This window comes from Hemiscyllium ocellatum, chromosome 11, assembly GCF_020745735.1.
Source record: "Hemiscyllium ocellatum isolate sHemOce1 chromosome 11, sHemOce1.pat.X.cur, whole genome shotgun sequence".
Taxonomy (NCBI): Eukaryota; Metazoa; Chordata; class Chondrichthyes; order Orectolobiformes; family Hemiscylliidae; genus Hemiscyllium; species Hemiscyllium ocellatum.
The window spans coordinates 1,691,399-1,709,218 of record NC_083411.1 but is presented as its reverse complement, the minus strand read 5'-3'; the positions used below and the strand labels follow the sequence as shown (position 1 = coordinate 1,709,218).

General features: G+C 44.3%; 1 protein-coding gene across 2 annotated transcripts in view; it reads left to right on the top strand.

Annotated features, from left to right (window-relative positions):
- The window catches only part of arhgef6 (Rac/Cdc42 guanine nucleotide exchange factor (GEF) 6), a 168,081-nt gene that overhangs the window by 66,133 nt on the left and 84,128 nt on the right, over positions 1-17,820 (top strand). For both annotated transcript variants that reach the window (XM_060832383.1, XM_060832382.1), the window contains exon 4: positions 8,473-8,594. In XM_060832383.1, coding sequence (XP_060688366.1) covers positions 8,473-8,594 — 122 coding nt within the window. The remainder of the gene's footprint in view (positions 1-8,472; positions 8,595-17,820) is intronic.

Genomic DNA, 17,820 nt, shown 5'->3' with positions numbered 1-17,820 from the left:
AAGCAAGAAGACACAGCACGCTCAGAAATTCTAGCCACGTTACCATACATTAAAGACATCTCTGAGATGACGACCAGACTACTCCGGCCCCTAGGCATCATGGTAGCACACAAACCTACCACCACACTGAAACAGCTCCTGATGAATTTAAAGGATCCCGTACTAACAACCAGCAGAATGAACATCATATACAAGATGGACTAGAACAAACATTACAATGGAAACTAGCCACCAGGATACATGAACATCAACTAGCCACCAAAAGACATGATCAAATATCCCTGGTATCCGTACACACAGACGAAGGGGAATATCAGTTCGACTGGGACAACACATCCATCCTGGGACAGGCCAAACAAAGATACGCACGAGAATTCCTAAGTTCAAACCGGAACTCCATTAACAAACATTTTGATTTGGATCCCATTTGCCAACCTGTTGGAGACAGACGCGGGAGTGATCTCACCCACCACAGCAGACCAAGACACGCACATAGCAAGCCGGACAGAACACCAGCGCTTCATTAGAGGCTCACTGATGATGTTAGCTAGCATGGTGATGAGACATCTGAGATCAAATCTACTAGCTCAGTGAGCAACTTACAACATGATCCACAACCTGAGTTATAAATCTTCCCCAAAATCACTGGGCATTGTGTATTTGAATGGGAGGGCACATGGGAATAAAATTAAATCGACAGAATGAGTAGTGATGCATTTTGGCTGGGTGAATGGTGAGGTATTCCACATTAAATGGAACATTTATCAAGTACATACCAGAGCAGGTTTGAGGGTATTTCTGCACCAATCTTTGAAGGTGGAAAGACAGTTTAATAAAGCAGTTTATAAAACCTCTGGGATTCTGGGTTTCCCAGAATGCCCAAAGGCATCTTACTCATACATGAGGAATAAGAGAATGATCAGGGAGAAGGTAGGGCCGGTCAGGGATAGCAGAGGGAACTTGTGCGTAGAGTCTGAGCAGATAGGGGAAGCCCTAAATGAGTTTTTTGCTTCGGTTTTCACCAAGGAAAGGGAACTTGTAAATAAAAATTTAGAGGAGCTGGGATACAGGCTTGACAAGAGCAAGATTGAGGAAGTTGATGTGCTAGCAATTTTGGAAAATGTTTAAGATTGATAAGTTCTCATGGCCAGACCAGATTTATCCCAGGCTGCTCCGGGAAACAAGAAAGGAGGTTGCTAAGCCACTGGTGAAGATCTTTGCCACCTCACTCTCCGCGGGAGTCGTACCGGAGGATTGGAAGGGGGCAAATGTTGTTCATCTTTTCAAGAAGGGTAATAGGGAAATCCCTGGCAATTATAGACCAGTCAGTCTTACATCTGTGGTCAGCAAAGTTTTGGAAAGAATTCTGAGGGACAGGATTTATGACTATTTGGCAAAGCATAACATGATTAAAGGCAGTCAGCATGGCCTTGTGAGGGGCAGGTCATGTCTCACAAATCTTATTGAGCTCTTTGAGGAGGTGACAAGGCAGGTCAATGAAGGTCGAGCAGTGGATGTGGTGATAATGGACTTCATCAAGGTATTTAATAAGGTTCCCCATGGTAGGCTCATTCATACAGTCAGGAAGTATGGGATACAGGGAGATCTGGCTATCTGGATTCAGAATTGGCTGGCTGATGGACGGCAGAGAGTGGTTGTAGATGGAAAGTATTCTGCCTGGAGGTCAGTGTTGAGTGGGGTCCCGCAGGGCTCTGCGCTTGAGCCTCTGCTCTTTGTAGTTTTTATAAATAACTTGGATGAGGAGGTTGAGCGGTGAGTTAGTATATTTACAGATGACACAAAGGTTGGAGGTGTAGTCGATAGTATCGAGGGCTACTGCAGGCTGCAGTGCGACATAGACAGGATGCAGAGCTGGGCTGAGAAATGGCAGATGGAGTTTAACCTGGATAAATGCGAAGTGATGCATTTTGGAAGGTCGAACTTGAATGCTGAAAATAGGATTCAAGACCGGATTCTTGGCAGTGTGGAGGAACAAGTGGGTGTGCAAGTACATAGATCTCTTGGAGTTGTCACCCAAGTGGATAGGGTTGTTAAGAAAGCATATGGTGTTTTGGCTTTCAGTAACAGGGGGATCGAGTTTAAGAGCCGCGAGGTTTTGCTGCAGCTCTACAAGTCCCTGGTGAGACCACACTTGGAATATTGTGTCCAGTTCTGGTCGCTGTACTATAGGAAAGATACAGAGGCTTTGGAGAGGGTGCAAAGAAGGTTTACCAGGATGCTGCCTGGACTGGAGGGCTTGCCTTATGAAGAAAGGTTGAATAAGCTCGGACTTTTCTCTCTGGAGAGAAGGAGGAAGAGAGGATCACGGTTTACAAAATAATGAGAGGAATAGATAGTCAATAGCCAGAGACTTTTCCTCAAAGAATGACTGGTATGAGGAGTCACAGTTTGAAGATATTAGGAGGAAGGTATAGAGCAGACGTCAGAGGTAGGTTCTTTACGCAGAGGGTTGTGAATGCATGGAATGTGTTGCCAGTGGTGGTGGTGGAAGCAGTGTCTTTGGGGACATTTAAGCGACTGCTATGTCCAGCACATGGATAGCAGTGAGTTGAGGGGTGTGTAGGTTAAGTTACTATATTTGACATTAAGATTAAATCTCGGCACAACAGCGTGGGCCAAAGGGACTGTTGTGTGCTGTACCTTTCTGTGTTCTATGTTTTAATAAAGGCACAGAGTGAAAAATGCAGCAGGTTCATTCATTGTCCAATCCCAGGTGGCAAAATGTCGAAAGACATGAGGGTCTTGGAGAGAGTGTGGGGGGGGATTTATTGCAGTAGGACTGGGGTGAGGACTTCAGTTACTGGAGAGGCTGCAGAAGCTGGGCCTGATCTTCTTAGAGCAGATGAGAGGAGTTTTGATAGAGATATTAAAAAGCCAGTGAAATGAATAAAGCAAATGGTTTCTAGTGGTAGACAGTACAGATGGAAATTATCAGCAAAACAAATCGGGGAGGATGGGGACAAACGTTTATGCAAAAAGTGGTTGAAATTTAGAAATCACTGATTTGGTTATAAATACGCATTCAATCCTATCCAAAGGCTATGATTGAATTAAAACATGAAAAATATTTTGATTAATGAGGAGGAAATAGTGTAGTCGTGAGATTAGAACGATTGCCAGTCTAATGGGCAGAATGGCATCATGCTGTACTCTCTGATTCTAACATGCACACTCAATAGGAAGCAGAGTCCCGAGGTTAGATTCTCAAATGGAAATGCAAATAATTTAATTATTTATCATAGATGTCATTTGTTCACTGTCAGCTCTGAGGGGTGTGTAGTCTCGCCAAAAGCCCTGAAACAATTGATGTTTATACTCCTGCTTCACACTGAGTTTGAATTTTGTAGCCTGCAGATTGGAAAGCTCAAATTGAAGGAGACACTCTCTCAACCACCATTACATGAAGAAACTGAGAGAGGGGTCTCCCAGATTACCCAACAGAACACAACGTTCTGGGGAAACTCCGGTTCAGCGGCTTTTGTGGGTGGTGACAGAGAAGTAGTTAACATTCTGAGTCTGAAATGCTGCTGCCTCAGAATCTGACCTGAAGAGTGCAGTCTAAGAAATTGATCCAGTTTTAGAAATTTGGAAATAAAGCGGTCTCGCTGGAAGTGACAATGAATATGTCACGTTGTTGTAAAAACCCAACTAGTTCTTTAATGCCCTTTAGGAAAGGGAAGCCGCTGTGCTTACCTAGTTGGGTCTTTGTGTGACTCCAGGCCCACAGCAGCGTGCATGGATCTAAATTCTCCCTGAAATGGCCCAGCAAGCCTAACCAGGAACCTCCCATCATCGTGACAGGCATTAAATGTGAGCAATACCCACATCCTGGATCCAGATTTTAAAAAATTGAACTATCACAGCAGAAATACTTGATAAAGAGTTGGCTTTACAGAACACACTTCTCTGTGGTTTAAATCGTTTGCATTTCTTTCAAGCAACCAATTAATTCAGGAAGTTACTAAGCTGCAGGGTATGAATTTGAAGTGCAGTTGGTAGATATCTTTGAGAGAACAAATTGATTATCCAAATACATATCGAAATTACAACTGAATTGTTGTTTAAATGGGTGATTTTGCAGTAGGTGCAGTAATTGCAAACCCTTGGAAGACCCTTGTACTGTCCATCAGTCATTTCTGCAGCAGACTGGATGGCACCAAGAGCAACAAGCTAGGGATGTCTGCCTGCTCCTTTCACACAAACCCAGGCTCCCATTCACAAATGGGAAAGACTCTGCTTAACAAAACAACTTAACAAGCCAGTTTCTGCCTTAATTTATTTTGAAAAGTTGAAAAATTTTGTGAAGGTACATCTGACAAGAGTAGATGTGTTTTCCTTTCCAAGGGTGTTAGTAGTGACACAGTTACCAGAGCAAACATCCAAGAAACAAAAGATTATATCTCTATGACTCTAACTTTATAAATACGTTAAGGGTGAAAGGGTAACTAGGGAGAGAATAGGACACCTCAAAGATCAGCAAGGCAGCCTGTGTGTGGAACTGCAGGAGATGGGAGAAGATACTAAACGTATTTTGTAGACTGTGGAAAAGGACATAGAAGATAGACAATGTGGGGAAATAGATGGTAACATCTTGAAAAATGTCCATATTACAGAGGAGGTGGTGCTAGATATCTTCAAACACACAAACATGGATAAATCCGCTAGGCCTGATTATCTGTCACCCTCCTTCACCAATGGGACAACATTGGCTCTTTTCCAGTCCTCTGGGACTTCACCAGTGGCTAAATAGGATACAAAGAGATCTGTCAATGCTCCAGCAATTTATTCTCTTTCCTCCCTGAATATTCTGGGATAGTTCCCATCAGGAACCAGGGATTTCTCTATCTTAGTACTTTTTAAGATGCTCAGCACCTCTTCCTTTTTAATAGCAACTTGGCTTAGAAATTCAACATTTCATTCCCTGTGATCATTCTCCACCAATTCCTTCTCTTTGGTGAATATCGACACAAAATATCCATTTAGGACCTCTCTTCCCTCTTCTGGCTCCACACATAGATTCCTTCCTCTATCCTTGAATGCGCCAACCCTTTCCCTAGCTACCCTCTTGCTTTCTTTGTATGTATAAAAAGCCTTACGAGTCTCCTTAATCCTATTTTGCTCATGATTTTTCATGACCCTTTTTAGCCATTTGAATTCCTTGTTTAGGCTCTTTCCTACTTTCCTTATTTACCTTGAGGGCTTTGTCAGTTCACATCCTCTCGGAGCTCTTTTTGATCAAGGTTGATGTAACTTGCCACACCTATCCTTCATTCTGGCAAGAACGTGACGCTCCTGAACTCTTTATCAACTGCCATTTGAAATACTCCCACAATTCCGATGTGCATTTACTTCAAGCAGCTGCCTCGAGTCAAAATTCTCCAGTTACTGCCTAATATTGTTATAGTTTTCCTTCCTCCAATTTAACATCTTCACCCAAGAACTGCTGTTATCCCTATACCCGAGTATCTTAAAACCCACTCTGTTATGGTCACTACTCTGGAAATGCTTTCCCACTGAAACTTCACTCGCCTGACCAGGCTCATTTTTCCAAAACCAAGTCGAGTTGAACCCCTTCCCTGGTTGGACTGTTTACGTGCTGCATCAAGGAACCCTCCTGAATGGTCCTTACAAATTCTGCCCCATCCAAACCCCTAGTATGAAGTGAGTCCCAGTCAATAAGGGGGAAGTTAACATCATCCATCGCAGCAACTCTGCTGTTTTTTACAACTTTCCAAAACCTGTCTACACATTCTCCCATGTATCTCCCGCTGGCTGGTGGGAGGCCTGTGTTATGTGATCCCAGCATTGTGATTTCATCTTTCCTATTCCTGAATTCTAACCCATGTTGCCTCACTGCATGAGTCCTCTGTACAGCTGTGAGATACTGCTTTACCAATAATGCAACTCCCTGACCCTCCAAAAGTGTGTGTGTGTGGGGGGTGGGTGGGAGTAGGCAGCTTTAATATTCATTGATTAATTAAAACAATCATAAACAGCTTTGGCAAACTCTTACTTGACTGAAAGCAACAAATGCTGAAGATCATGACAGGTCAGGCAGCATCCACGGAGAGAGAGTAAATTAACCTTTTGAGTCTGGACTGAGTTTTGAGCTTCAGAGCTGGACTGAAGTATGGAAGGAGCAGTATTGGTGAGGTAGTTTGGGGGAAGTGTGGGGCTGGTGAAGAAAGGATGTTAGTTTCGATAAAGTAATCAGAATGTGAGAATGCCAGACTTGAAAGGGCAGTAAGTGGAATGGGGGGAGGGGAGGACATGATAACAAGCTAAAAGGAAGGGAAGAAGTGGTTCACAACCTGAAGGGGTTGAACTCAGTATTAAGTCCAGAGGCTGTAAACTGCTCAGTCTGAAGATGAGATCTTGTTCCTCCAGTGTCCGCTAGGATTCAGTGGAACACTGCAGTATGCTGAGGACACACACGTGGGCATGCAAGCAGGACGCTGTGTTAAAATGCCTGGCTGTGGGAAGTTCAGGGTCATGCTTGCACACAGACCAGAGGTATTCTGCAAAGCAGTCACCCAGTCTGTCCTCCGAGAATGGGGCGGAACAGATAGAACGGGGATCAGCTTGAACATGATTTGCTGGCTTCTCTAATCCTCTTTTGGAATTATCTGCCATCGTTTTCTGGGCATGAATCTACTTCAGCTGTGTGTGGGCACAAACATGATTGCATAATGACTAATATCTGTAAACATACACAATATCTAATCCAGTTTATTATATTCCCATTTAACTGGGCTTTGTTTTTGTTCAGTATGTTAATTCTTTGGATTAAATTCTGATCCTGAAAGGAGGCAAGTGCAATAATCCTATTGCAGTGTACTTATCTCAGTGTTACCCTCTTTCTGCCAAATATTCCTGTCTGTGAATTATTGTAGAATACTTGGGTGATTGTTTGTACTGAGATCTGAGTCATTAATCTGAACATTAACGATAACTTTATGCATCGTGTGGCTTTGCTGAGTGTTGTTTCTCAATAATACTGTTCTATTTTGTTGCTCATGTCCTTGTTCACACCAGGTTCTGTTTCCCTATCAGCTATACATGTACTGTAATAGCAAAACATTTAGAAATGCGTGATTTGATCAAGCAGAGTCAATGGGGCTTCATGAAGGGGCGTTCATGCCTGACCAATTAATTATCGTCGTTCTTTATGGAGGTAACAGCCACAATAGATACAGGGGAGCCAGGCGATGTGAAGTGCTTGGATTTCCAAAAGGTGTTTGATACTATATGCGAACGACTGTGTTTTATTGTTTCACGGGATGGGGGCATCTCTGACTGGGCTGCCATTTGTTGCTCGTCCCGAACAGCACTTAAACTGATTCAGACCATTTCAGAAGGCAGTTCAGAATCAACCAAATCTCTGTGGGTCTGGAGTCATATGTCAACCAGGCAGGGCAACAACAGTGGACCTTTTTCCCATAAAGGGCAATACTGAACCAATTGAATTTTTGCCAGTTGGACAATCGATAATGATTACGTGGTCATGGTTTAGTTATCTTTTTATTCCAGACTTTGTTTGAATTCATTTTCACCATCTGCCACATGGGATTCAAACCCATGTTACCTGACCATATGTCAGTCACAAAAAGGTAGCATCCAAGTTCAGCTGACAGGAGGGAAGGCAAATGAAATTTTGGCTGTTTTTTCAAGGGGACAGGAATGTAGAAATAAGGAGGTCGTGCTAAGTCTTTACAAGGCAATATTCAGACCACAGGTGGAATAATGTGAACTAATTTGGCCCTTTATCTAAGGCAGGAAAGACTGGGATTGGTGACAATCCACAGAAGGTTCACTCGGCTGAATGTATTTATGGAGGGATTTTCTTTTGAGAAGAGGTGAAGTTGGTGGGTTTGCACACATCGGAATATAGAAGAATGAGAGGTGACCTTATTGAAATGTACAGGATGCTGGTGATTTGGCAAGGTCAGTGAAGAGAGGTTGTTCCCCCTTGTGGGAGAGTCTAGGACCAGAGGGTATAATCACAGAATAATGGGGTCACACCTTTAACACCAAGATGGGGAGGAATTTCTTCTCTCTGAGGGTAGTGAGTCTGTGGATGCTTTTTTTACCACAGAGGGCTATCAAGGCTATGGCATTAAATATAACTTCGGCTGAAATAGAGAGATTTTTAGTCGATAAGGAAATCGCGTTATGGGGGAAAGGCAGGAAAGTGGAGTTGCAGATTTTTAGATCAACCACAGCCTCATTGACTGGTGGAGCAGACTCGATGGGCCGAATGGCCTACTGCTCTTGCATCTTACAGTCTCATGTTTCTCATCATGATATTTTGTTTGAAAATGCTGCTGTGAATCACCTCAAAATGCTTGAATCGGGTAAAGCTGCTGTATAAGTATCAGTTATTGTTTAATGTTGATGGGAAATGGTGATCCTGGTCTTCAGCCCTCCTTTTATGTTTTGTTTTAAAAACAGAGCGAGGAAGGACATGTTCATCTTTCTCGTCCCATCAGAGTAACTCTGCCACTTCTGCCAGCAGTTCCCAAGCACCTGCCTCGAAAGCATCCAGATCTCTGCGGAGACCATCAAAAAACCTGGTAATATATCTCCTTTACATGTCCTTTTGAAAGGAAACTCTGTGGGACTGTACAGTTTTTAATTTCCTTTTGCAAAATGATCCTGATTTTGTTGGCTTCTTCTTGTGCTCGTTCAAATTGAAGTCTAAATTAAACATCGAATGCACAGCACAGTGTCTGGACCTTTTACCAACTAATCTGCAGTATATGGACCTCTTCCCAGACCCACAACACACCATCCCATTCTATTCCTTTCTCTCCATGTTAATCCAGCTTCCCCCTGTAAGCACACCAGCCCTGGTTAGTCCCCAGTCCCTGGGGCAGTGAGTACCCCATTCTCCCCACTCTGAGGGAAGACATCTCACCTCATTCCCCATTGGATTTATTAGTAAGTAGCTGACATTTTTGACAGCTTGCAGCAACTGGTGGAGGAAGTCACTGGCTTTCTTTAAGCTCAGCCATTTTCCTGGAAACATATAGAAAGGTAATGGGAGTAGGCCATTCCACCCTTTGAGCCTGGTCTACCATCATTATGATTGTGGCTGACGGTCCAACTCAAAAGCCAGTTGGTGCCACTTTTTCCCCATATCTTTTCATCCTTTAGCCGTAAGAATTATACCTACTCTTTCTCGAAAACATTTAACGTTTTGGCCTCACCCACTTTCTATGGCAGAGAATTCCACAGGCTCCCCCCTCACTGAGTGAAAATATTTCTTCTCCTCTCGGTTTGAAATGGTCTATCCCACATTCCTAGGCTGTGACCCTGGGTTCTGTACTCCCTGGTCAGTGGGAACATCCTTCCTGCGTTTATCCTGTCCTGTCCTGTTAGAATTGTATAGGTTTTTCACGACATGCCCCTCACTCTTCTAACTGCCAGTGAACACAGTCTTAACTGACCCAGTCTCTCTCCATATGTCCACAGATGTGCAGGTTAGGTGCATTGGTCATGCTAAATTGTCCACACTGTTCAGGGATGTGTAGGTTGGGCGCATTACTCAGCGGTTAAATGTAGGGGACTGGGGGTGTTACTGTTCAGAGGGTTGGTGTGGACTTGTTGGACTGATAGGCCTGTTTGCACACTACAGGGATTCTTTTAAAAAAAATGCCTCTCCTTTGAACCCAGGAATCAGTCTGGTAACCCTTTGCTGCACTTTCTCTATCTCCTTTCTCAGATAAGGAGACCAAAACTGCACTCAGTAGTCCCGGTGCAGTCTTACCAAGGCCCTGTACAATTGCAGCAAGTCCCTGCTCCTGTACCGGAATCCCCTTGATGGAAAGGCCAGCCACCGTCACCACCTGCTGCACCGATATGCTTACCTTTCAGTCACTGTTGGCCAAGGACACCCAGGGGTCTGAGCCCTCCCTGTTTCCAGTTATTCATCTTTCAGATAATAATCTGCCTTCCTGGTTTTGCCACCAAAGTGGGGGTAATCTCATATTTATCCACATTATCCTGCATCTGCCATGCACATGCCCACTCTCTCAGACTGTCCAAATGACACTGAGACACTCTGCATCCTCCTCACAGCTCCCCCTCCCACCCAGCTTTGTGTCATCTGCAAACCTGGAGGTATTACATTTAGTTCCCTCGTCTAAATCATTAAAATATTGTGTATAGCTGGGGTCCAAGCACTGATTCTGTACGCCACTAGAACTGGCTGCTAGTCTGAAAATAGTCTGTCAACGAGTTCTCTATCCATGTCAGTACGCTACTCGCAATCCCATACGCTTTAATTTTACATGCTAATCTCTTATGTGGGACCTTATTTTTTCTGAAAGTCCAAGTAAACCGTTTTCACTGGCTCCCTCTTATCAACTCTACCAGTTACATCCTCAAAGAATTTCCAGTAGATCTGTCGAGCATAATTTCCCTTTTGTAAATCAATGCTGTCACTGTTTTCCAACTGCTCTGCTATTAAATCTTTTTCGAAATGACTTTAGCATTTTCCTCACCACTGATGCCAGACTGACTGGTCTGTAACTCCCTGTTCTCTTTCTACCTTTTTTTTTAAAACAGTGGGGTTACATTAACTACCATCCAATCTGTAGGAACTGTTCCAGAGTCTATACAATCTTGAAGGATGACCATCAATACACCCACTGTTTCTTGGGCCACTTAAGTTCTCTAGGATGTAGATTATCGGGCTCTGGAGGTAATAGTGGCCTTTATTCCCATCAATTTCCCTAATAGCATTCCCTACTAATACTGATTTTCTTCAGTTTCTTCCTCTTACTAAACTCTGTGTTCCACAACATCTTCGATGTTATTTTTAACTTTCTTTGTGAAGAGAGAATCAAAGTATTTATTTAATTGGTCTGCCATCTCTCTGTTCCCCATTCTAACTTCCCTGTTTCTTACTGTGAGGAACCTGTGTTTAATTTCACTAATCTTTTGCTCTTCACATACCGACAGAAAATTTCAAAGTCTGTTTTTTATGGCCTTTGCAAGCTTACTCTTGATGAAGGGCTTATGCTCGAAACGTCGAATTCTCTATTCCTGAGATGCTGCCTGGCCTGCTGTGCTTTGACCAGCAACACATTTGCAGCTACTCTCATACAATGTTTCCCCTCGTCTTCATCGATCCCTTTGTCCTCCTTTGCTGAATTACAAACCGCTTCCAATCTTCAGTTTTGCTGCTTTTTTTTGGTCTATTATTAACACCTTTCCTTGGACCTGATGCTACTTCTAATTTTCCTTGTTAACCATATGCCAGTAGATGGAAAATTATAGAAAATGTTAGTGGTGATGGGCTCAGCCAAGGCTATTAATGTTTCCCAAACAACCAATAGGACAGAGAGTTTGGAAGGGGTCAGGAATCTAACTCCAGGTACAGCAGGTCAGCGGACAGCTCTGAGAAGGAAGGGGGTCAGTCAATGCAGGAGTGAGGATGTTGGACTGAAATGCACATAGTGTATGGAGCAAGGGGAATGAGCTTGTAGCACAGCTTGGGCACCTGGGCCTCCAAACGTCAAGAGGTGAGAACTAAGACCAGAGGGCTGCTGGGAAGGTGTCTGAAACAGTTTTATATGGGTAGGGGCTGAACCCAAGACGCTACATGTGTAGTGTCTCCCATCCGCCCCCCCTCCTCACCACGGAGTTCTTTTCTTTTGGTTAGAGTTGATCTGGTAAGCTTTTTCTATTTCCTTTTTTTAATTGTTTTATCGAGTGATTTGGTGAAAACTTTCCTTTTTTCATTTACTTAAACTAAGACTAAAGTTAAATTTAAGGTTAAAACTGACAGGAGATCTCAGCCCCATGTTAAGCTCCTCTTGCTCAATGTGGGAGTTCAGGGACATGACTCATGTTCCAGACTCCTTCGCGTGCAGGAAGTGTATCCAGCAGCAGCTCTTGTTAAATGGCATAATGGCTCTGGAGCTGCGGATGGACTCACTTTGGAACATACGTGATGCTGAGGGGGCTGTGGGTGGCACGTTTAGTGAATTGGTCACACCACAGATTAGGATTGCTGAGGAAGAAAGTGAATGGGTGACTGAAAGGCAGAGAAAGAGCAGGAAGGCAGCGCAGGTGTCCCCTTCGGTCATCTCCCTCAAAAACAGGTATATCGTTTTGAATACTGTTGGAGGAGATGGCTCACCAGGGGAGGGCAGCAGTAATCAAATTCATGGCACCATGACTGGCTCTGCTGTTCAGAAGGGCAGGAAAAAGAGTGGAAGGGCCATAGTCATAGGGGATTCAATAGTAAGGGGAGTAGATAGGCAGTTCTGTGATCGAAAACAAGACTCCGAAATGGTATGTTGCCTCCCAGCTGGCAGGGTCAGGAATGTCACCGATCGGCTGCAGAACGTTCTGAAGGAGGGGGATGGTGAACAGCCAGCTGTTGTGGTGCATATAGGCACCAATGGATATCAGTAAAAAAACGGGATGAGGTCCTCCAAGCAAATTTTAGGGAGTTAGGAGCCAAGTTAAAAAATAGGACCTCGGAGGTAGTAATCTCAGGATTGCTACTAGTGCCACATGCTAGTCCGAGTAGAAACAAAAGAATATGCAGGACGAATGTGTGGCTTGAGAGATGGTGCAAGAGGGAGGATTTTTGGGACATTGGGACCGGTTCTGGGGGAGGTGGGACTATTACTGATTGGACGGTCTCCACCTGGGCAGGACTGGAACCAATGTCTTTGGGGAAAGTTTAAACCAATGTGGTGGGGATTGGGAATCAAATAAGGTTAGAGGACAGTAAGGAGGTAGTAACTAGAGCCTGTAAGGAACTAGATAATGAAGTCAGTGTGATGAAGGGGAAGAAGAGGCAGGGAGCAGATGATGAATGCAGAGGGACTGGTGGTCTGAGGTGCAATTGTTTTAATGTGAGAAGTGTAGTAGGTAAGGCAGATGAATTTAGGGCTTGGATTAATACCTGGGAGTATGACGTTGCTATTACTGAGACTTGGTTGAGGGAAGAGCATGATTGGCGACTAAACATCCCAGGATATTGATGCTTCAGGTGGGATAGAGTTGGAGGAGTTGCATTTCCGGTCATAGAGGATATCATAGCTGTGCTGAAGGAGGGCAATATGGGCAGAGCTCAGAAATAGGAAGGGTGCGGTAACAATGTTGGGCCTATACTACAGGCCTCCCGACAGCGAGCATGAGATAGGGGTACAAATATATGTAAACAGATTTTGGAAAGATGCAGGAGCAACAGGGTGGTGGTGATTGGAGATTTTAATTTCCCCAACATTGACTGGGATTAGTGTTAGAGGCCTAGATGGAGCAGAATTTGTAAAGAACATCCAGGAGGGTTTTCTAGAGCAATATGTAAATAGTCCAACTCAGGAAGGGGCCAAACAGGACCTGGTGTTGGGGAATGAGCCCGGCCAGGTGGTTGAAGTTTCAGTAGGGGATTACTTTGGAAATAGAGATCACAATTCCATAAGTTTTAGAATACTCATGGATAAAGACGAGAGTGATCCTAAAGGAACAGTACTTGGGGGAAGGCCAACGATACCAACATTCGGCAGGAGCTGGGGAATGTGGATTGGGAGCAGCTGTTTGAAGATACATCCACATTCCATATTTGGGAGGCTTTTAAAGACAGTGTGATCAGAGTGCAGGAGAGACATGTTCCTGTGAAAATGAGGGATTGAAATGGCAAGATTAGGGAACCATGGATGACAGGTGACATTGAGAGACTAACTAAGAGGAAAAAGGAAGCATTCATCAGGTCTCAGTGACTGAAAATAGACAAAGCTTTGGAAGAATATCGGGAATGTAGGACCAATCTGAAATGAGGAATTAAGAGGGCTAAAAGGATCATGAGATACCGTTTAGCAAACAGCGTTCAGGAAAACACCAAAGCCTTTCATTCATGTATAAGGAGCAAGAGGGTAACTAGAGAAAGAGTTGGCTCACTCAAGGACAAAGGAGGAAAGTTATGCGTAGAGTCAGAGAAAGTGGGTGAGATTCTTCATGAGTACTTTGCATCGGTATTCACCGAGGAGAGGGGCATGGCGGATGTTAAAGTTAGGGAAAACGTTTGATTATCCTACATTAAGTTAGCATGAGAAGGGAGGAAGTGTTGGGTATTCTAAAAGGCATTAAGGTAGACAAGTCCCCAGATCTGGATGGGGGACTTCAAGATGCAGGTAGGAAAATCAGGTTAGTGGTGGATCTCAAGAAAACAAATTTGTACAATGTTTGCGAGAGATTTTTTTTAGAGCAATTTGTGGTAGAGACCACTTGGGAGCAGGGACTTCTAGATTTGGTGATGTGTAATGAGGCAGACTTGATTAGGGAGCTGGAGATGAAGGACCCCTAGGGGATAGTGACCGTAATGTGTTAGAAATCACCCAGCAGATTGAGAAGGAGAGACTGGAACCCAGTGTAATGGTATCACAGGTGAGTAAAGATAACTACAAAGACATGAGGGGGGAGCTGGCCAGAGTTGATTGGAAGGGGAGCCTGGTGGGGAAGGCAGTGGGGCAGCAATAGCAGGAGTTTCTGGGGTAACTCAGGAGGCGAAGAAGAAACACACTAAGGGGAGGATGAGGAAACCGTGACTGGCAAGGGAAGGCAGGGACAGCGTAAAGGCCAAAGGACAAACCATACAATGTGGTGAAGGTTAGAGGGAAACCTGAGCAGAGGATACCTACGTCAGCAACAAGAGAGAAGAAGATGAAATATGAGAGTAAGCGAGCTAGTCACATAAAAGATTGCAAGAGTTTTTTTTAAAGACACATAAAAGTTAAGAATGAAGCAAAGATGGAGATTGGACTGCTGGAAAATGAGGCTGGAGACTTCATAATGGGGAACAAAGAAATGGTGGAGGATCTGAACAGGTGCTATTCATCAGTTTTCACTGTGTAAGAACTTCGAGAGAGTCAGGGGGCAGTTGTGAGTGTAGTGCCATCACTCAGAAGATGGTGCCAGGGAATCTGAAAGGTCTGAAGGTGGAATAATCACCCGGATCAGATGGACTACACCCCAGAGTTGCGAAGGAGATAGCTGAGGAGATTATAGAGGCATTTCAGGAACCTCTGGAGATAAAGAGGATCCCAGAGAAATGCAAAATGGCAAATGTTAACCACATTTAAGAAGACAGGAACCTATCGGGCAGTTAGCCTGACCTCAGTCACGGGTAAAACTTTAGAACCCATTGTTCAGGGTGAGACTGCGGAGTACTTGTAGGTGTATGATTAAATAGGGCTGAGACAGCACGGCTTCACCAGAGGAAGGTCATGCCTGACAAAACTGTTCGAATTCTTTGAGGAGGTAACAACAAGTTAGACAAAGGAGAGCCAGTGGATGTGAGTAATTTGGATTTCCAGAAGGCCTTTGACAAGGTGCTGCACAGGAGGCTGCTGAGTAAGATGAGAGCCCATGGTGTGAGGGACAAGGTATTGGTATGGATAGAGGATGGGCTGACTGGCAGAAGGCAGAGAGTGGGGATAAAGGAGTCTTTTTCAGGATAGCAGTCAGTGACTAATGGAGTTCTGCAGAGGTTCGTTTTGGGACCGCAACTATTCAAGTTATACATTAATGACCTGGACAAAGGAACTGAGGACATTGTCGTTAATTTTACAGGTGACATAAAGATAGGTAAAGGGACATGTCATGCTGAGGAAATGGGGAGTCTGCAGAAATGCTTGGACAGGCTAGGAGTGCGGGTAAGGAAGCGGCAGATGGAATACAGTGTAGGAAAGTGTGACATTCTGCACTTTGGTGGGAGGAATAGAGACATAGACTATTTTCTAAAAGGAGAAAGGCTTCAGAAATCTGAAGCACAAAGGGACTTGGGAGTCCTGGTTCAGGATTCTCTTCAGGTTAACATCTAGGCTCAGTTGGCAGTTAGGAAGGCAAATGCAGTATATGCATTTATCTCCACAGGGCTCGAATACAAGAGCAGGGATGTACTGCTGAGGTTGTATAAGGCTCTGGTCAGACCACATTTGGAATATTGTGAGCAGTTTTGGGTCCAGTATCTAAGGAAGTGTGTGGTGGTGTTGGAGGGAGTCCAGAGGAGGTTGACAAGAGTGATTGCCTGGGATGAGGAGCTTGTGATATGAGGAGTGGGTTAGCACTCTATGTCAATACTTGGCGTTTAGAAGGATGAGGGGGATCTGATTGAAACGTACAGAATACTGGAAGGCCTGGACAGCGTGAATGTGGAGAAGGAGAGACTAGGACCCGAGGGCACAGCCTCAGGATGAAGGGATGACCCTTTTAAACTGAGATGAGGAGGGATTTCTTCAGCCAGAGGGTGGGGAGTCTGTGGGACTCATTGCCACAGAGGGCTGTGGGGGCCAAGTCACTGAGTGAATTTAAGACAGAGGTAGATAGTTACTTGATTGGTCAGGGTTCAAGGGTTACGGAGAAAAGGCAAGACGATGCTTTTGAGAAACATCTCAGCCGTGATCAGATAGGCTGAATGGCCTAATTCGGCTCCTGTGTCTAATGATCATAAGGGCATATGCACACAGGTTCTCTCTGTCTCTCTCTCTCTCTCTCTTTCTCTCTCTCTCTGTGTCTCCCTCCCTCTCTCTCTCTCTGTCTCTGTCTCTCTCTCTCTGTCTCTCTCTCTCTCTCTGTCTGTCTGTCTCTCTCTCTTTGTGTGTCTCTCTCTCTCTCTCTGTGTCTCTCTCTCTCTGTGTCTCTCTCTGTCTCTCTCTCTCTCTGTCTCTCTCTCTCTATCTCTCTTTTTCTCTCTCTCTCTTTCTCTATATCCCTTTGTTCTCAATACCTGCTCCACATTTAATGTGATTATGCCTGACCATCAGCCTCAATACTGTCATTCTGCCCTCTCCCATTTTGCTGATTCCAGCCTCAGCTGACTGTCTGTGTGGAGTTTGCACATTTTTCCTGTATCTGTGTGGGTTTCCTTCAGGTGCTCTGGTTTCCTCCCACAATCCAAAGATGTTCAGGTTAGGGTGGATTGGCCATGCTAAATTGCACATAGTGTTCAGGGATGTGTAGGCTAGGTGCATTAGTCACAAGTGAATATACAGTAGGGGAATGGGTCTGGGTGCGTTGCTCTTCACAGGGTCGGTGTGGGCTTGTTGGGCAGAAGGGCCTGTTTCCACACTGTAGGGACCCTAATTCTAAGTCTTTAGCTGCAAGAGCAGTATCTACTTACTTTCAATAACTGGTGCATGAGGACACCCCGGTCTCATTGCACATGCCCCACTCTCAGCCTATAGGCTATCATACAAAACTCTGTTTTGTGATCAAAGTGGATAACCTCCCATTTATCCACATTATGTTGCATCTGCCAAGCATGTGCCACCCTCCCACCCAGCTTTGTCAAAGTTGAGATATTACATTGAGTTCCCTTATCTGCATCATTAATATGTATATTGTGAACAGCTGGGCTCCTTGTTGCGATCCCTGCGGTACCCCACTGCCTGTGATCAGAGAAAGACCCATTTATTCTTACTGTTCGTTTCCCTGTCTGCTGACCAATTTTCTATCCGTGTCAATAAACTACCCCCAATCTTGCGTGCTTTAATTTTATACATTCTTCTCTTATGAAGAGACTTTGTTTGCAGCCTTCAGAAAGTAAAAGCAAACCAAATCCATTGGCTCCCTTGATCAACTCTGCTAGTTACATCCTTGAAGAATTTCAGTAGATTTGTTGTCAAGTCTAACTTCCCTTTTGTAATTCCATGCTGTCTGAGTCTGATCCTCCCGCTGTTTTCAGCTATAAAATCCTTTATAATGGACTTTAGCAACTTCCCCAATGTTAATGTCAGAGTCGCTGATCTATAATTCTCTATTTTCTCTCAACCTCCCTTT